This window comes from Lepidochelys olivacea (genome assembly GCF_965140295.1).
Source record: "Lepidochelys olivacea isolate rLepOli2 genome assembly, chromosome: 7".
NCBI lineage: Eukaryota > Metazoa > Chordata > Testudines > Cheloniidae > Lepidochelys > Lepidochelys olivacea.
The window spans coordinates 32,885,236-32,903,098 of NC_140417.1; the positions used below are offsets into that span (position 1 = coordinate 32,885,236).

The following is a 17,863-nucleotide window of genomic DNA, read 5'->3' on the forward strand; positions in this document are numbered from 1 at the left end:
CGCTGGCTGCGTGACGTCACGGAGACTCGCCTCGCCGAGCCCGACGGTTGACGGCGGCGCCCGCACCGGAATTCTAGCGAGCGGCCGGGGAGGTTTATGGCTCCGTGTCAAGGTTACCCTGGCCCCGGGCAGGGTTATGGTGCCGAGGTTCTAAGCTGGCCCCCCCAGCCCAACACTGAATTTGTGACCCGCCAGAGGGGGCAGGGGGCAGGTACACGGGCCGGCGCTGCGGCAGGGGCTGCAGCAGGCGATCCACCGCGCTGGGGGGCAGCCAGTTGCACCCAGTCGCCCCGCCGAAGGCGTTCGCTCACAGGGCGAGGATCACACGCAGGCCCAGGGGTGAGTACTCCCCGCTTGGCCCGCGGCTCAGCCTCTGTCCCGCCCACGGCCTCTGTTTCCCCTCCCACCCTTCGTTTGTCAGGCGGTGAGCAGTTTGGGACAGGGAGGGCCTCTCACCGTGTGGGTGTCGCTCGCCGGGGCCCTGATCTGGGTCAGGGTTTGTGCCGCACCCGAGCGGACGTGGGCCACGAGCTCCGTCAGGGTCTGAGCTGCACCGCCCTGCTCTCACTGCGGGTCTGCATGGCACCTGGCCAAGTGGGGCCCCTGAGTCAGGGTCCATGCAGCGCCGAGCACAGCATGGGCCATACCCTGCTCTCAGTCAAGATTAACGGGGCGTAATGGGGACTCGGATCTCAGTTAGGGCCTTCAGAGCCTAGCCTAAACAACGAGTTTCAGAGTAACAGCCGTGTTAGTCTGTATTCGCAAAAAGAAAAAGGAGGACTTGTGGCACCTTAGAGACAAATAAATTGGTTAGTCTGTAAGGTGCCACAAGTACTCCTTTTCTTTTTCCTAAACAACGAGTGCATTTAAGTAGGTGTCTGCTTCCCTCTAGTGGTAGTTTGACATGACGAAAAAAGAACAGGAGGACTGGTGGCACCTTAGAAAACGAACACATTTATTAGAGCATCAGCTTTCGTGGGTTACAGCTCACTTCATTGGTGTGAGCGGTAGCTCACGAAAGCTGATGCTCAAATAAATGTGTTCGTCTCTAAGGTGCCCCAAGTCCTCCTGTTCTTTTTGCGGATACAGACCAACACGGCTCCTACTCTGAAACCTTTGATATGATGGTTACTTTTCGTTCTTTTTCTGCGCATGTCTATAATCAACTATAATCCGGGTTGCTGTCACTGAGATTTGGTTTCTGGCTGAGCTGTGCCCCCCCAGCCCCATGGGGTAAATCTGCCCGTGGGGTGCAGAGAGGAGGGTTAGCTGCTGAGGGCCAATGCACCAGGTGTTAGGGGGGGTCTATGCATACAGCTCGCTGTTAGGGCCCCAGTGCATACTCCGCGTGGGTGTGCTGCAAACTTGTTCAGGGCCTTGGCTTAGGGGGAGAGGAAAGGTTTGCAAAGGCAGCTGGCTGGTGCTGGGATGGAGGCATGGCCTGGGATTGTGGAAGCTGCTTTCATCCTGGCTAGGAAAAACGGTGCTGGCTCTTTAACCCCACACCATCCTTTGTCAGGGTGGGGGTGGGGGGGGGAGGGGAGACAAGCTTTCTGTCTCTGACTGTGGGAGAGGAGGGGGTACAGTGGTTAAAGCAGGGGGGCTGGGAGTCAGGACTCCTGGGTTTCATCCCCAGCTCTGGGAGGGGAGTGATGTCTAGGGTCTCAGAGGTTAAGGGCAGATGGCATCATTAGATCATCTTGTCTGACCTTCTGAATATCCCAGGACATTAAACTTCACCCAGACAGTTGTAGGTTGAGCCCAATGACTTTAGTATTTCCACCCTCAAGAGCTTAAGGCAGAAGTGGGCAAACTACCACCCACCAGCCATTTTAAGCTAGCCCTCAAGCTCCTGCTGGGGAGCAGGGTCTGGGACTTGACCCACTCCAGCTCGGGTGAAGGGTCGGGGGCCACTCCACGCAGCTCCCGGAAGCTGTGGCATGGCCCCCCTCTGGCTCCTACGCACACCAAGGATCCCGCTCCAATGGCCCCCTCCAGCAGTCCAATGGGAGCTGCAGGGGAGGTGCCTGCGGATGGGGCAGTGTGCAGTGCCACCTGGCCACGCCTCTGCATAGGAGCTGGAGAAGGGACATGCCGCTGCTTCTGGGAGCTGCTTGAGGTAAGTACAACCAGGAGCCTGCACTGCTAAGCTTCTCCCCACACCCCAACCCCAGCCCTGATCCCCCTCCTGCCCTCCAAACCCCTCGATCCCAGCCCGGAGCACCCTCCTGCACCCCAAGCCCCTCATCCCCAGCCCCACCTCAGAGCCCACACCCCCAGCCAGAGCCTGCACCCTTCCTGCACCCCAACCCCCTGCCACAGCCCTGATCCCCCTCCCAACCTCTGAATCCCTCGGTCCCAGTCCAGAGCACCTTCCTACACCCCAAACTCCTCATTCCCAGCCCCATCCCAGAGCTCACACCCCCAGCCAGAGCCCTCACCCCCGCCCCAGCCCAGAGCTCCCTCCCAGACCCTGAACTCCTCATTTCTGGCCCCACCCCGGAGCCCTCACCCCCTTCCACACCCCAACCCCAATTTCATGACCATTCATGGCCCTCCATACAATTTCTATTCCCAGATGTGACCCTCGGGCCAAAAAGTTTGCCCAGCCCTGACTGAAGGGGTTGTGAGCCCCAAGCAGAGAACAGGCGAGAACCAGCGTCTCTGGTGTTATGCGGGGATTGATTAGGTAAGACCTTGATGAGCGCAACAGCTGCCCCATGCCTCATGCTGCAGAGGAAGGCAAAAGGTCCCTGCCACTGTGACCAGGGCAGGAGGGGAATTCCTGCCCATTGTCAAATCAGGTGATCAGCTGGACCCTGAACAAGACCCACCCTCCAGCCATCTACAACAGAGAAACCTCAGAGCACAGGCCCCATTACCTGTTATCCCTGCTCCAGCTGTAGGTGATCTCCAATGTGTCAGAGGAAAGCCAAAACGCCCCCCCCGTGTTCCTGATTGCAACTGTGCCTCCACGAGTTGGGTGCCTCCATTGTTGTGAGGATCTGAGTCCAAATGCCTCCCAGTAAGTGCCCGAACAGGCCTTGGCAGAATCCAGCCTTTAGAAAGTCCCATCCCAGAACATGCTCAGCACAGGCCACGGTCATTTACTAACCCGTCATTAGCCACTTACGACTGCAGCCATCCTAGAAAGCAGGCGTTGCACTTCTCTCTCGGTCTGGGAGTCTTCCTGAGGTGAGAGTTGTTTTCCAAAACGGCACAGCTTGAATTCAATTCAGCATCTAAGTGTGTGGAGGGCTTTAGAAAATCCAGCCCTGAGAGGGGGCCCCTGGAGCTCTAGTCCCTTTGGTGGAGGACAGGCCCCAGGGGGAGAGCAGCCAGACCAGCTGGTGGATCCAACCCTTAACCTCAGTGAGATACTGCACCAGTTGAGTTCCCCCAGTTACCCTAACTCTGCATGGTAACTCCTGCTTAATTTCCTACTTTTCCATTTTCCCGCGTGCCCCTGGGCACTGCTGTTGGGAAAAGGGCAATTCATAGCGCTGGGGAGAATCAAGTTAAAGATTGAAGCACCCAGGAGGATGAGTTAGGGATTAAATGGATTAACTTTGACCAGATCTTTCTCCTTACCCAGAACCCTGTACAGTCCCTGTGCTCTGCTCACCATGCCCGTGGAGGAGTTTGTGGCTGGCTGGATTTCAGGTAAGAATGAGAAGGATCCAATTCCCACCCTCCTGGGCGCTGCGCAGACACGCGTCCCTGCCGCTCAGAGTCAGGACCCTGTCGTGCCAGGGGCTGCACAGACCCCAGATGAGACTGAGGACCCCCTCTCGCCAGGCGAAGTGTTGCACAGACCCTGCCAACTGAGACTAGGGCCCCTATTGTGCCGGGCACTGCACAAACACCTAATGAGACAGTTTTTGCCCCCAAAGAATTTATAATCTAAATTAATAGACAAAGGAAAGATTATTCTGCCCCCTTTATAGAGGGGAAAACTGAGTCAGAGCAGGGAAGTGACTTGCCCAAGATCACCCAGGGAGGCAGTAGCAGAGCAGGGAATGAAACCAGGTTCCCTGAATCCCAGTCTAGCTTCATAATGACAAGGCTGGCTGCCCTCCTCAATTTAAAGAGTGGAATTTAAATGCCAAATTCAGGTTATTTTTGCTGAAAAAGATGTGACAGTTCCCAGTTGCTCATTAACAAGGGAGTTAAAAATAATCAAGCCCTGTCTCGCACTGGGGGTCTGTGTTCTTTTCAACCATTTTAACATTTGCCGGCAGCATTAGGATCCCCAAGAAAAAGAGCCCTGGGTCCTATTCCTAGCCCGTAGGGGGTGGGCCTACTGAGTTACAGCAGCAGGCCTGGGAAGTCAGGACTCCTGGGTTCCATTCTCATTACCGGGACAGTGGCGGGTTCTAATTTCCACCCGACTTGTTTTTTCTTTGGACACAGGAGCTGTGGGTCTGGCCTTGGGGCACCCAGTGGACACAGTGAAGGTGAATATGAAGCTGGTACTGCTGTAGGGGGATAGGGGGTGGGAAGGGACAGGGAAAACTTCTCTCCTATAGATAGGATGAGGAGATACGTCCCTGCTGGGGAACTGGCTAGCTCAGAGCAGTGTCCAGCACCTCAAAGGGCAAGCAATAGCTATTTTAACTCATTTATTTCTTATTATGGTAGACCTAACCAACATCGGGGCCTTTGTTTCCACAGACCCTCCCTGCCGGAATTCAGGCCCCCCTATCAGGCCAGGCACTACACAGACCCTCCTCCTCCCATGAGATCAGGTCCCCTCCACCCATCAGGAGAGGCACTGCACAGACCCACAGTGAGAGAATCCCTCCCCACAAGAGTCCACAGTCTGAGTAGACAAGCTGGGAGGGGAAATAGAGGCACAGAGAAGGACTTGCCCAACTCAATGGCAGAACCAGGAATAGAACCCAGGAGTCTTGACCCCCAGCACCAACCCCCACAGCTTTAATTCGCGAGACCCCACTCTCCTGCCAAAGCTGTGAGCAGAAGCCAGGCATCCTAAGTCCCAGGCCACAGTCCCATCTGCTAGAAAATGCTACCTCCAAATGCCTCTGAGGAGGACTTTGGCCTTTGCATAAACTGCTGCTGTTAATATTTCTCTGCAAATTCTTCGCTTAAAGATGGTGTCTCATTCCAGGTGCGGCTGCAGACGCAGTCTGGCTATCGGGGGATCCTGGACTGCGTGATCAAAACATACCGCAATGAAACGGTTTGCGGCAGCATGTTTATTATTTGTATTAGGGCAATGCCAAGAGACCCTGGCCCAAGCTCAGAGGCCCCCCTCGTGCTGGGGGCTGCACATCTGCCCCTGACAGAGATCAGCCCCTCCCCCCCATACCATATGCTACGGGGAGCAGCGTGTGCGTGTACGCATGGGTGTCAGCTTTTGGGGAGGGGTCCCCCAATCACACTCTCACCATGGCTCACACCGAGCCGTGAGCCACATATGCCTAGGGCTGGCATTGATCCCACCATGGCGCCCTTTGCCTTGCAGGTCCTAGGCTTCTTTAAGGGGATGAGTTTCCCACTGCTGAGCGTGGCCCTGGTCAACTCAGTGATGTTTGGGGCCTACAGCAATGCCCTGCTGTACCTGAGTGCCACCCACCACCACGAACGCCGTGCCAACTCCCCCAGCTACACCCATGTCCTCACTGCTGGCAGCTTCTCCGGCCTGATGCAGGTGAGGGACCAGGCAGCTCATGGGGGGGAAGAGAGCAGAACTCCTGGCTTTTAGCCCTACCTCTGGTAGGGGAAGGGAGCTGGGTCCAGTGGTTAGAGCAGGGGGGAGCTGGGAGTCAAGACTCCTGGGTTCTATCCCAGCTCAGGGAAGGGCAGTGGGGTCGAAGTGGGTTAGAGCAAGCAGGGCTGGGAGCTAGGACACTTGGGGTTCTCTATTGCATGTCAGTATTTTCCCTTAAGGAACTAACCAGGGGACTCATTTTTTCCCCACATTCCCTGCCCCGCACCCCAATCTCAGGCCGTGGTCCTGGCTCCTGTTGACCTGATCAAAGTTCGGCTGCAGAACCAGACTCACTCCTATGGGCTGAGGAGTCCAGTGGGGGGCCCTGGAGCCCAGTACCGGGGCCCGGTGCACTGTGGTGCCTGCATATTCCGTGAGGAGGGGGTACTGGGCCTGTTCCGGGGCACCTGGGCCCTGGTGCTGCGAGATACACCCTCTATGCCCGTCTACTTCCTCACCTACGTCAGCCTGTGCCGGGCTGTGACAGCGCCGGGGAGAGAACCGGGTGAGAGGGGAAGTGGACTGGAGGGGGCTATCCATCTTGCCGGGGGAAGAGACTGTAGGGAACTGGGATTCCTGTTGTGTAATGTGAGTACTTTGATGGGCCAAAGACAATTAAGACAGATCTTTGCACACAGTGCTATAATGCAGCCACTGCTTGGGTGGAAACTGACAGGTGTTGACCAACCAACTCCTGCCCTGGGGACAGCACTGACTGAGCGGTAATGGCCCCTGCCAAGCCCCGCCTCTCCTGTAGTTAAGCCCCGCCTCTCCTGTAGTTAAGCCCCGCCTCTCCTGTAGTTAAGCCCTAACTCTCTTCCCTTTGCTCCCAGGCCTGATGACAGTTTTCATAGCTGGGGGCTGTGCTGGTGCAGTCTCCTGGGCCTTAGCCACGCCCATGGATGTGATCAAGGCCCGGCTCCAGATGGACGGGGTGAAGGGAGTGTCCTACCACGGGGTCTTGGATTGCATCCGCATCAGCGTTCGGCATGAGGGACCCCAGGTTTTCCTAAAGGGCCTTGCCCTGAACAGCATCCGTGCCTTCCCTGTCAACGCGGTGACCTTCTTGAGCTACGAGAACATCCTGAAACTCATCCGCTGAGCCCCACCCTGCTCCCTGCAGCATCATTCCCCCCCCATCACCACACTGGGAGCCAGCACTGACTGCCAGGGGAGAGCACCCCCTACTGAGCCCTGCAGCAGAGTGCCCCCGGCGTTGTGCTGGGGCATGGAGGTCAGCACCGACTGTAAGAGCAAGGCAGGATCACCCCTCCTACAGTCTATCCCCCAAGGTTAGGCTGTGTCCTAGATTCAAATGTCCTGAGTGATGTTGGTTCTCCCCACTTTCCATGCATCTTAGCACCTCAGGGAGAGGAACTGCCTGGCAGTGGTGGGGAGGGTTAGTGACTTGGGAGCTGGGGATGAAAGAGAGGGAATGAGAACTGAGGAGCTCGTCTAGGGGGTAGGGGAAGAGGAGAGAGAGTGAGTGAGTGTGCGCGCGAGAGCGGGGGGAATGGTCATGCTGCTAAAAAACACAGAGGCACCAGTGAGGCCTCCTGGGTTCTATGCCAGATCTAGGACTAGAGGGGGAGTCAGTTCTGCTGGGTTCTTTTCCCAGCTCTGGGAGGGGAGTGGGGCCCAGTGGTGCATGTGGGGGAAAGGAGGGGCCATAGGCAGAGCAGTGTGGGGGAAGGAGTTCTAGGAGTAGGAGGATTTCTCCTTATCCAGCTATAGCAGCATTTCCCTAGCAACCAAAATTCTACTTAATACTCAGTCAGCAAACTCTCTGCTGTTGGCCCAGTCTGACAGGCATAGAGACCCTGCCACTGCCACCCTGGAGCAGGCTGCAATGTGCAGGGACCAAGGGAGGCAAGCTAAACCTATTAGACAATAGCCCCAGAGTCAGGAATTGAAGCTAGGAGTCCTGTCACCCCTGCTCTAACCCACCACACCCCACTCCCCTCCTAGAGCTGGCAGAAAACCCCCAGGTGGCCTAACTCCCTGCTCTGTGATTTTTAGCTGTAACCCACTAGACCCCACTCTCTACCAAGCGCTCAGAAGATCCCTAATACAAGCTCTTTGCCACAATACCTGGAGGGCTGGGTCTTTGCCATAGATGTGATGGAACAGTAGAGGCTTCCCAGCTCATTTACTGCCGTGGGGGTGTAGGAGGGGGGGAAATCGGAGAGGCAGGTCCCTGTCCTTGCCAGCTCCCTGTGGCCCCTCTGGCTGCTCCCATCCTCCTAGGGTACATCTCAGGAAATGCAAGCCAACAACGTGGCAACGGATTCCTTCGCTGCTGCACAGGAGGGACAATCCTCCCTGAATGGCACAGCTCACTGCACTGCACGGGAGGGAAAGCCAGGCCAGGATTGGACATCCCGTTCCTAACTCTGTTGGAGTTTCATGGTTAGAGCCTAAGGTGCAAAGCAGGAAAGGGACATGCCCCAAAGTTCACAGATTTCAGAGTAACAGCCGTGTTAGTCTGTATTTGCAAAAAGAAAAGGAGTACTTGTGGCACCTTAGAGGCTAACCAATTTATTTGAGCATAAGCTTTCGTGAGCTACAGCTCACTTCATCAGATGCATACTGTGGAAAATACAGAAGATGTTCTTGTACATACAAACCATGAAAAAATGGGTGTTTACCACTACAAAAGGTTTTCTCTCCCCCCACCCCACTCTCCTGTTGGTAATAGCTTATCTAAAAAGTGATCTCTCTCCTTACAATGCATATGATAATCAAGGTGGGCCATTTCCAGCACAAACTTCAAAACCAGACTCCAGCGAGAGACTGTTGAATTGGAATTCATTTGCAAATTGGATACAATTAACTCACGCTTGAATAGGGACTGGGAGTGGCTAAGTCATTATGCAAGGTAACCTATTTCCCCTTGTTTTTTCCTTACCCCCCCTCCCCCCAGATGTTCTTGTTAAACCCTGGATTTGTGCTGGAAATGGCCCACCTTGATTATCATATGCATTGTAAGGAGAGTGATCACTTTAGATAAGCTATTACCAGCAGGAGAGTGGGGTGGGGGGAGAGAAAACCTTTTGTAGTGGTAAACACCCATTTTTTCATGGTTTGTATGTACAAGAACATCTTCTGTATTTTCCACAGTATGCATCTGATGAAGTGAGCTGTAGCTCACGAAAGCTTATGCTCAAATAAAAAAGTTCACAGAGCGAGTCTGGAATAGAGCCCAGGAGTTCTGGCTCCTGCTTCCCTGTCTCTATCCATGAGAGCTCACTCTGCTCCTAGAACCAGGATGGCACTCAGGAATCCTGACTCCCAGCCCCCCTGCTTTAACCCACTAAACCCTGCCACTGTGCTCAGCACCAGGAATACAGTCCAGGGGTGCTGAAGCCCAGCATCCCCTGTTCTAACCCATTAGATTTCACTGTGCTCCGAGAGCCAGGAATAGAACTCACAAGTTCCAACTCTCAGTCCCTGCCTTCCACTTGAATGTTCACAGATATTAAGGTCAGAAGGGACCATTATGATCATCTAGTCCGACCTCCTGCACAACGCAGGCCACAGAATCTCACCCACCCACTCCTGTGAAAAACCTCTCATCTAGGTCTGAGCTGTTGAAGTCCTCAAATCGTGGTTTAAAGACTTCAAGGAGCAGAGAATCCTCCAGCAAGTGACCCGTGCCCCATGCTACAGAGGAAGGCAAAACACCTCCAGGGCCTCTTCCAATCTGCCCTGGAGGAAAATTCCTTCCCGACCCCAAATAAGGTGATCAGCTAAACCCTGAGCATATGGGCAAGATTCACCAGCCAGATACCCAGGAAAGAATTTTCTGTAGTAACTCAGATCCCACCCCATCTAACGTCTCATCACAGGCCATTGGGCCTATTTACCATGAATATTTAATAAGATCAATTAATTGCCAAAATCATGTTGTTATCCCATCATACCATCTCCTCCATAAACTTATCGAGTCTAATCTTAAAGCCAGATAGGTCTTTTGCCCCCACTGCTTCCCTTGGAAGACTATTCCAAAACTTCAGTCCTCTGATGGTTAGAAACCTTCGTCTAATTTCAAGTCTAAACTTCCCAATGACCAGTTTATATCCATTTGTTCTTGTGTCCACATTGGTACTGAGCTTAAATAATTCCTCTCCCTCTCCAGTATTTATGCCTCGGATATATTTATAGAGAGCAATCATATCTCCCCTCAGCCTTCTTTTAGTTAGGCTAAACAAGCCAAGCTCCTTGAGTCTCCTTTCATAAGACATGTTTTCCATTCCTCGGATCATCCTAGTAGCCCTTCTCTGTACCTGTTCCAGTTTGAATTCATCCTTCTTAAACATGGGAGACCAGAACTGCACACAGTATTCCAGGTGAGGTCTCACCAGTGCCTTGTATAACGGTACTAAAACCTCCTTATCTCTACTGGAAATACCTCTCCTGATGCATCCCAAGACCGCATTAGCTTTTTTCACAGCCATATCACATTGGCGGCTCATAGTCATCCTATGATCAACCAATACTCCAAGGTCCTTCTCCTCCTCCATTACTTCTAATTGATGTGTCCCCAGCTTATAACTAAAATTCTTGTTGTTAATCCCTAAATGCATAACCTTACACTTCTCACTATTAAATTTCATCCTATTACTATTACTCCAGTTTACAAGGTCATCCAGATCCTCCTGTATGATATCCCGGTCTCTCTCTAAATTGGCAATACCTCCCAGCTTTGTATCATCTGCAAACTTATTAGCACACTCCCACTTTTTGTGCCAAGGTCAGTAATAAAAATTAAATAAGATTGGTCCCAAAACTGATCCCTGAGGAACTCCACTAGTAACCTCCCTCCAGCCTGACAGTTCACCTTTCAGTAGGACCCGCTGTAGTCTCCCTGTTAATCAATTCCTTATCCACCTTTCAATTTTCATATTGATCCCCATCTTTTCCAGTTTAACTAATAATTCCCCCATGTGGCACGGTATCAAACGCCTTACTGAAATCTAGGTAAATTAGATCCACTGCGTTTCCTTTGTCTAAAAAAAAAAAAAAAGTTACTTTCTCAAAGAAGGAGATCAGGTTGGTTTGGCACAGCACAATCTACCTTTTGTAAAACCATGTTGTATTTTGTCCCATTTACCATTGACCTCAATGTCCTTAACTACCTTCTCCTTCAAAATTTTTTCCAAGACCTTGCTTACTACAGATGTCAAACAGGCCTGTAGTTACCCGGATCACTTTTTTTTCCCCTTTCTTAAAAATAGGAACTATGTTAGCAATTCTCCAATCATACAGTACAACTCCTGCGTTTACAGATTCATTAAAAATTCTTGCTAATGGGCTTGCAATTTCATGTGCCAATTCCTTTAATATTCTTGGATGAAGATTATCTGGGGCCCCTGATTTAGTCCCATTAAGATGTTAGAGTTTCGCTTCTACCTCAGATATGGTAATATCTACCTCCATATCCTCATTCCCATTTGTTATGCTACCATTATTCCTAAGATCCTCGTTAGCCTTATAAAAGACCGAGGCAAAGTATTTGTTTAGATATTGGGCCATGCCTAGATTATCCTTGACCTCCACTCCATCCTCAGTGTTTAGCGGTCCCTCTTCTTTCTTTGTTTTCTTCTTATTTATATGGCTATAGAACTTTTACTATTGGTTTTAATTCCCTTTGCAAGGTCCAACTCTACTTGACTTTTAGCCTGTCTCACTTTATCTCTACATGTTCTGACCTCAATAAGGTAGCTTTCCTTGCTGATCCCTCCCATCTTCCACTCCCTGTATGCTTTCTCTTAATCACCTCTCCGAGATGCTTGCTCATCCAACTTGGTCTACAACTTCCTGCCTATGAAATTTTTCCCCTTTCTTGGGATGCAGGCTTCTGATAGCTTCTGCAGCTTTGATTTAAAGTAATCTCAGGCCGCCTCTGCCTTTAAATCCATAAGTTCTTCAGTCCAATCCACTTCCCTAACCGATTTCCTTAATTTTTGAAAGTCAGCCCTTTTGAAATCAAAACCCCTAGTTGCAGATTTATTTTTGTTAATCCTTCTATTCAGTTTGAACTGAATTAGCTCATGATCACTTGAACCAAGGTTGTCCCCTACAACCATTTCTTCTATGAGGTCACCAAAACCAAATCTAAAATGGCATCCCCTCTAGTTGGTTCAGTAACTGCTTGATGAAGGAATCCATCAGCTATCGCATCTAGGAAAATCTGAGCCCTCTTACTAGCACTTGTCCTCCAGTCTATATCTGGGAAGTTAAAGTCTCCCATGATCACACAGTTTCCCTTAGTATTTACTTCATTAAAAACATTAAAGAGGTCTCTATCCATATCCAAATTAGATCCCGGCGGTCTATAGCACACCCCAAGCACTATCCCAGGGGAGGCTCGAGTAGTTTTCTTCCCTAATGTAATTTTTTCCCAGACGGACTCTTATCCATTCCATCGCTTCTTATTTCTTTACATTCTACCTCATCATTGATCTACAATGCTACTCCACCACCTTTACTTCTGTCTTTCCTGAATAGCACATACACTTCAATACCTGTAGTCCAGTCATGACTACTATTCCACCATGTTTCTGTTATCCCGAAAATACCTGGTTTCACTTCCTGGACCAATAGCTCTAGTGCCTCCATTTTGTTATCTAGGCTCCTCGCATTGGTGTACAAACATCTTAATTTTTGCTGTTTGGCCTTGCTTACATTCTTTACCCGATTAGGCATGGTCATGCTACAGCCAGTATAACCTATTAGACTGGTATCCACACTGCCCTTCCTCCTTATATACATTCTCCTACCCACGGCTGTATCCTTTCTTACTTCGTTTTCTTCCCTCTCAATGCTAAAATCCCGTGTGGAGATTACCTGGACATCTCCCAACCATCTCCCTCAAATTCCTAGTTTAAAGCTCTCTTAATCAGTTGTGCCAGCCTCCATCCTAGAAGTCTATTTCCTTTCCATACTCAGATGAAGTCCATCCCGAGAGAACTGTCCTCTGTCCATGAATGCCTCCCAGTGGCCATACATCCCAAAGCCCTCCTTATAGGCCCCCTGCCTAAGCCATCTGTTGATAGTCAATCTTGTCACACCTTTGTTGCCCTTCTCTAGGAACAGGCAGAATCCCACTAAAGATCACCTGAGCCTCAATTTCCTTAAGCGTCTTCCCCAGCCTAGCATAGTCTCCCTTCATACGTTCCAGTGAGAATCTAGCCATATCATTTGTTCATCTCATTCTGCCTCCACTTGCACACCTGTAAAATAGGGATAATTATTCCTTTTTGTCCACTTAGACCAGAAGGTCATTGTGGTAGGGACCAGCTGGGCAGTGCACAGCCCACGGGAGTCCTGAACTCAGTCAGGGTCTGTGCAGCACCTGGCATGATGGCCCCCTATCAAGGGGCAGGGGGAGGGGATGAAGTTTGTGCAACACCTGGCAAAACAGGGCCCCTGATCTCAGTCATGGTCTGTGCAAGGTCCAGCACAAAGGGCCCCAATCTTGGTCCTGCTCTGTGGTGCTCCTGAAATTATGCTTCCCCTGCTGCCCCATCAGAGTCAGGGAGCGGGGTCTGTGCAGCACCCAGCACAAGGATTGAAATTTATTGTGATCTCTGTTAGAGGAAAAAAGAAGCAGGTTGACCCAGAGGCACTGTTCCCTCTAAGCTGTGTGGGAACAGATCCTAAACCCCAAGCACACGGCAAAACACCACACACAAAAATTTGCACAGAAGAAATTTTTTTGCACACACAGCCTGTCAAAAATTAGAAGGAACATTTCGAGAGGTGGATTTGAGTACAGGCTTCTTTATTGCGGTACTTGTTCCCCTGGACCCAATTGTCCAGTAAGCACTAAATTGATTACAACACTCTTTTTGTTTAGATTAGTATGTTCATGCCTACATTTGTTACAACACCCCAAAACCCCTTTATTAATAAACAGAAACACCCACTATTAGTAAAGCCATCTCTGTCTATTACTCATAGCATTACACATTACTTTTACCTTGAAGATACATTTCTTGGCAACAATTTGTTGCCATAAATCTTCCTCATTAGCAGCTCTCAGGGGAGGGAGGAAGGGGCCATGAACAGTTCTCAGGGGAGAAGGGGTCCTAAGCCAGGGCTGGTTTATGTAGCTGGGAAAGGGAGGGAGGGGAAGTTAACATTCCTTTTACCTTCTTTTACACAAAGGGCATTTCTCTTGCAGCTGCATCCTTATCAATCTTTATGAGCAACAGAGAAGGAAAGAATCTGGCAACTTATATTTTAGACAAAGAAATACTGAAGAATTTGCAACTTATGTATTAGACAGAATAATCTGTAACTTATGTATTTAGACCCAAAAATATTGCCTACATATGCCTTTGTCCCCTAATACCATGTCAGCACATTAGCAACTTATTGTTATACTTAACCCTAAGAGATCCCAACAATCTTGTTTGAAAGCCTGTCTCACAGGCTCTGTCAATCCTGGAGAGAGCTGCTCTTAGAAAGGAGGTCAGAACCGAAGCGGTGGCAAGCGAGATTAAAGGCCTGGTATATTAAAGCAATACCCAGACTGGCAGTGAATACATAGTGGGCTTCTGGAGATGTGAGACTTCACTGTGTGAAGGAATAGGCTTCTCCAGGCCTTGGATATGTGTGAGAGATGAGAGAGAGCAGCTATCCCAGTCTTGGGGTTAGTAATGCTTCATTGGCACACATCCAAGCCCCCAGGATGTTCACTGTAAGTGCTGGTGGGTGTAATCAGACCCAGGATAAGATGGCTGATAGTTTGAGTTTGTACATCTTTCCTGTAGCTAACACAGCCTTGAGTGCGTGTGTGTGTGCAAAGCCACTGTACCTCTGGGAAGCCATTCCTACTCCAAGATGAATAGATGCATCAGTGCAAAACAATATCACGCTGTATCTTGTTTTCCCACACATGGGTCCTTTGCAACCCATTTCTGGCTGGTGTGGACTCATTAATTAGATCCTCCAGAAGGAGGTTAACTACCGTCAAATATTTTATGCATAATACAGCCAAACTAGGAATAGAACCCAGAAGTCTTGACTCCCAGCCCCCCTCTCCCCCAACTCCCCTCCTGGAACTGGAACCCACAAGTCCTAACTCCCAGCCCTCCTGCTCCCCTGGTCTAATCCCTTAGACCACACTTCTCCCAGAGCTAGGAAAAGAACCCAGGAGTCTTGACTCCTACTTCTCTGCCTTCATACCACCTATCCTTAGGTATAGTGTAAGGTCTTTCCCCCATAACTGCGACACAATGTCTGTATAGCAAGCCCCATGGATATGCAGCCATTTCTGGAGTGCAGCTGGACATGGATGGGAAGAAAAGTTACAGCCAAAGATGCCATGGGAAACCCTTTCACTAAATGAAAGAGCACGGATGTCAAGGTGGGTCTGTTTTCCATGCCAAGCAAACATGGGCTTTCATTTTGAAGGTTTTATCTTGGAAAGCAGTGACTGTAAAGGATATAGGGGGTGGGGGGGTCATAGTGGACAAGCAGCTCGATATGAGCTGCCAGTGCAATACAGTGGCCCAAAGGGCTGTCTCATGGTGTGTTACTCACCAACAGACTGGCGCCTCCCCCAGGTCGCTCTGGGACTGAGCTCAAGGTAGACAGTCTGCACACTGCCACTCGATCTCTGCCGTCTGCCTGCAGCCCCTCTCGCCGCCTCAGGAACTGCAGCGTCCTCTTTATGGCTCAACCCTCTGGCCGTGGCACTGTCCATGTCCCCCTTCTGGGAGAGGTTTAGCTCCTCAGTAGTCCAGCCACTTCCCCAGTGGTGACTGCAGTAAAAACTGTCCTCCTATTTCCACAATGGGGAGACCCAGGCCTGCCCACTATTCCAGATCTGAGCCGAGGGACCCTCTGATCCACAGTCACTGTGTTTGTTTGCACTTCCCCGGGGCTACAGCAATCGCCTCAGTCTCAGCAGCTCATCTGGAGCTCCTTCCCCTCTCCCTGGGGTCCTGCCTGCACTGCTCTGTCCAAGGTGCTACAACATTGCAGCCTACTCCAGATACAATGCAGCCTACTCCAGCTCCAGGCAGCTACTCACCCTGCTCTCCTCTGTCCATCCTGCAACTCTTCTTATATGAGTCTGCTGGGCCCTGATTGGCCACTCCTCACAGCCCCTCTCTTATTGTCTGCTTTTCGCTCAGCTGCCCTAGGGCTTTATTTACCCCTTACTGGCCAGTGTGAGGTGGATGCCCCACCACAGGCTGATCCAGTCCTGGGATGCTGTAACAGGGTGCACTCTGAGCACACCTGAACACTAGCTCTCAGATTGTCTCCAGGCAGGGAGCCCTGGGACACTGCTCTATCCCAGAGCAGCGATAATGTCTTCATCCTCTTGGGGCTTCCTGGCTACAGCTCTCCAGTTGGGCCACTAGAGTTCAGTTCTCCTTCTGGGGTGCCTCAATGTCCAGGCCATTTCCCCCCAGTGGCTAGCAGGGTGGGGGACCCAGGCCTGCCCACTACTCCAGCTCCCAGCCCAGGGACCCTGTAGATCACAGCTGTCTGCTGTGTCCCTTTAACTATGTCACACAGTTTCTCTAATTCCCCGAGTCACTTCCCTGCAGCATCTGCACCTTTACCTCAGGGCCCTGTCCTAATGGAGTCCCAGTAACCAGCTCAGGGTGCCTTCTTGCTCTCCCTAGGTTCTGGCAGTGCTGCCCTGTTCAGGGTTCTGCAACTCCATCAGCCCTCCAGACTCACCCCCTACAGCTCCAGCAAGGAACTGAATTCCCTCTGGCCCTGCAGTTCATCTTATAATAGACCCCTGAGCCCTGATTGGCTGTGTCTCACACAGTCACTCTAGGCAGCTTGGAGGACCCTCTCCATTGCCCTGTTTTGGGACAGGGTGTGGCAGGGCCACAAGGCCTCCAGCAGGGTGCTTCAGAGGGTCTGGTATATCCACTCACAAATGCATAAAGAGGGGAGTAGTGAGCAGGAGGAGGGAGGTTATTTGACCTCTGTATAGGACACTGGTGAGACTGGTACTGGAATAGTGCATCCAGTTCTGGGGTCCACATTTTAGGAAAGATGTTGGTTAAATTGGAGAGTGTGCAGAAAAGAGCCACTGAGAAGGGTGGAAAAAAGCCCTGACAGCAAGAGACTTAAGGAACTTGATCTGTTTAGTTTAATCACAAAGAAGATTAAGCAGTGAGTTGATCATGTATGTAAGCACCTTCCCACAGAGAAAATCCCAGGTCCTAAAGGGCTCTTTAACCTAGTGGAGAAAGGCAGACTAAGAACCAAAGGCTGGAAGTGAAAGCCAGACACATTCCAATACAGGACACATTTTTTTCAAAGGGAGGGTGATTAACAATTGGAACAACCTGCCAAGGACAGGGGTGGATTCTCCATCAGATCCAGACTGGCTGCCTTTCTGGAAAATGCTTTAGTCAAACAAATCAATGAGGGGCTCAAAGATACAGCTGTCCTGAACTCTGCTGATCACAGGCAGAGAAAGCAAAGCTACATGGCTGCTGGTCTGGTTTAACGCTCAACCCCCAGATGTTTTTAAATCACCTGGCACTTGCCAGAGTCAGGCCCCGCCCTGCACCAGTGCCCACTCCGTGAGTAACACTTTCAACCATCTCCGGCTGGCTTGGAGATGTTGCCCCAGCCTGGCCAACCATGACCTGGCCTCAGTTATTCAGCCCTGGTCATTGCTCAGCTTGACCACAGCACTGCGGTGACCTGGGTGTGAGGTCTTCAGCCCTTAGGAAACTCCAGCTGACGTGGGCAGCTGCGGCATATCTCCTCAGCAGTGCCGGCTACTGTTAACACATCAGCCCTGTCCTCTGTGCTTTGCCCTGGCTTCCCATACAATGGTGAATCAAGGTCAAGGTCTGGGTCCTGCAGGCTCCATGACTTGCACCCAAGGTACCAAGAAGGCCGCCTGTAATTCCAGGATGGAGACCCCCACTCTGCTCCTCTGGCCCAGTGGCATTCCTTACACTAAGGGTAAAGCTCATCTGTGAGAGGCGACATCTTTCGGGGAGGGGGGTGTTGTAGAATGAGCTCCCTGAGGACCTAAGACCCATCCCAAACCTCACCGCCTTCTACTCCAAGTGCAAGGTGCCTCTCCTTGCCCTGCCTTCTCTAATACAAATAGAGAGCAACAGCTATATTAAA

General features: G+C 51.1%; 3 protein-coding genes across 3 annotated transcripts in view; 2 read left to right on the forward strand and 1 right to left on the reverse strand.

Moving 5' to 3' along the window:
* On the forward strand, positions 1–6,571 carry SLC25A45 (solute carrier family 25 member 45). Its single transcript, XM_084634246.1, has 7 exons — positions 1–339; positions 2,579–2,689; positions 3,596–3,663; positions 4,414–4,457; positions 5,132–5,203; positions 5,489–5,674; positions 5,972–6,571. The coding sequence occupies exons 2-7, from the start codon at positions 2,673–2,675 to the stop codon at positions 6,458–6,460; spliced, it is 876 nt and encodes a 291-aa protein (XP_084490372.1). The 5' UTR covers positions 1–339; positions 2,579–2,672; the 3' UTR covers positions 6,461–6,571.
* FRMD8 (FERM domain containing 8) overlaps positions 1–16,754 on the reverse strand; it is a gene marked incomplete at its 5' end in the record, with an annotated part of 53,255 nt that extends 36,501 nt beyond the window's left edge. Inside the window, one exon of the mRNA XM_084634244.1 lies at positions 15,287–16,754. The remainder of the gene's footprint in view (positions 1–15,286) is intronic.
* Positions 6,215–17,863, forward strand: part of TIGD3 (tigger transposable element derived 3) — a 23,539-nt gene continuing 11,890 nt past the window's right edge. The window contains exon 1 of the mRNA XM_084634239.1: positions 6,215–6,239. The gene's annotated coding sequence lies outside the window, so the exon portion shown is untranslated. The remainder of the gene's footprint in view (positions 6,240–17,863) is intronic.

Excerpts from the sequence above, each read along its gene's own strand:
- SLC25A45 (XM_084634246.1), top strand. Across the intron at positions 4,458-5,131 it reads ACCCAGTGGACACAGTGAAG|GTGCGGCTGCAGACGCAGTC; the intron begins GTGAATATGAAG and ends GTCTCATTCCAG. Across the intron at positions 5,675-5,971 it reads GCTTCTCCGGCCTGATGCAG|GCCGTGGTCCTGGCTCCTGT; the intron begins GTGAGGGACCAG and ends CCCCAATCTCAG.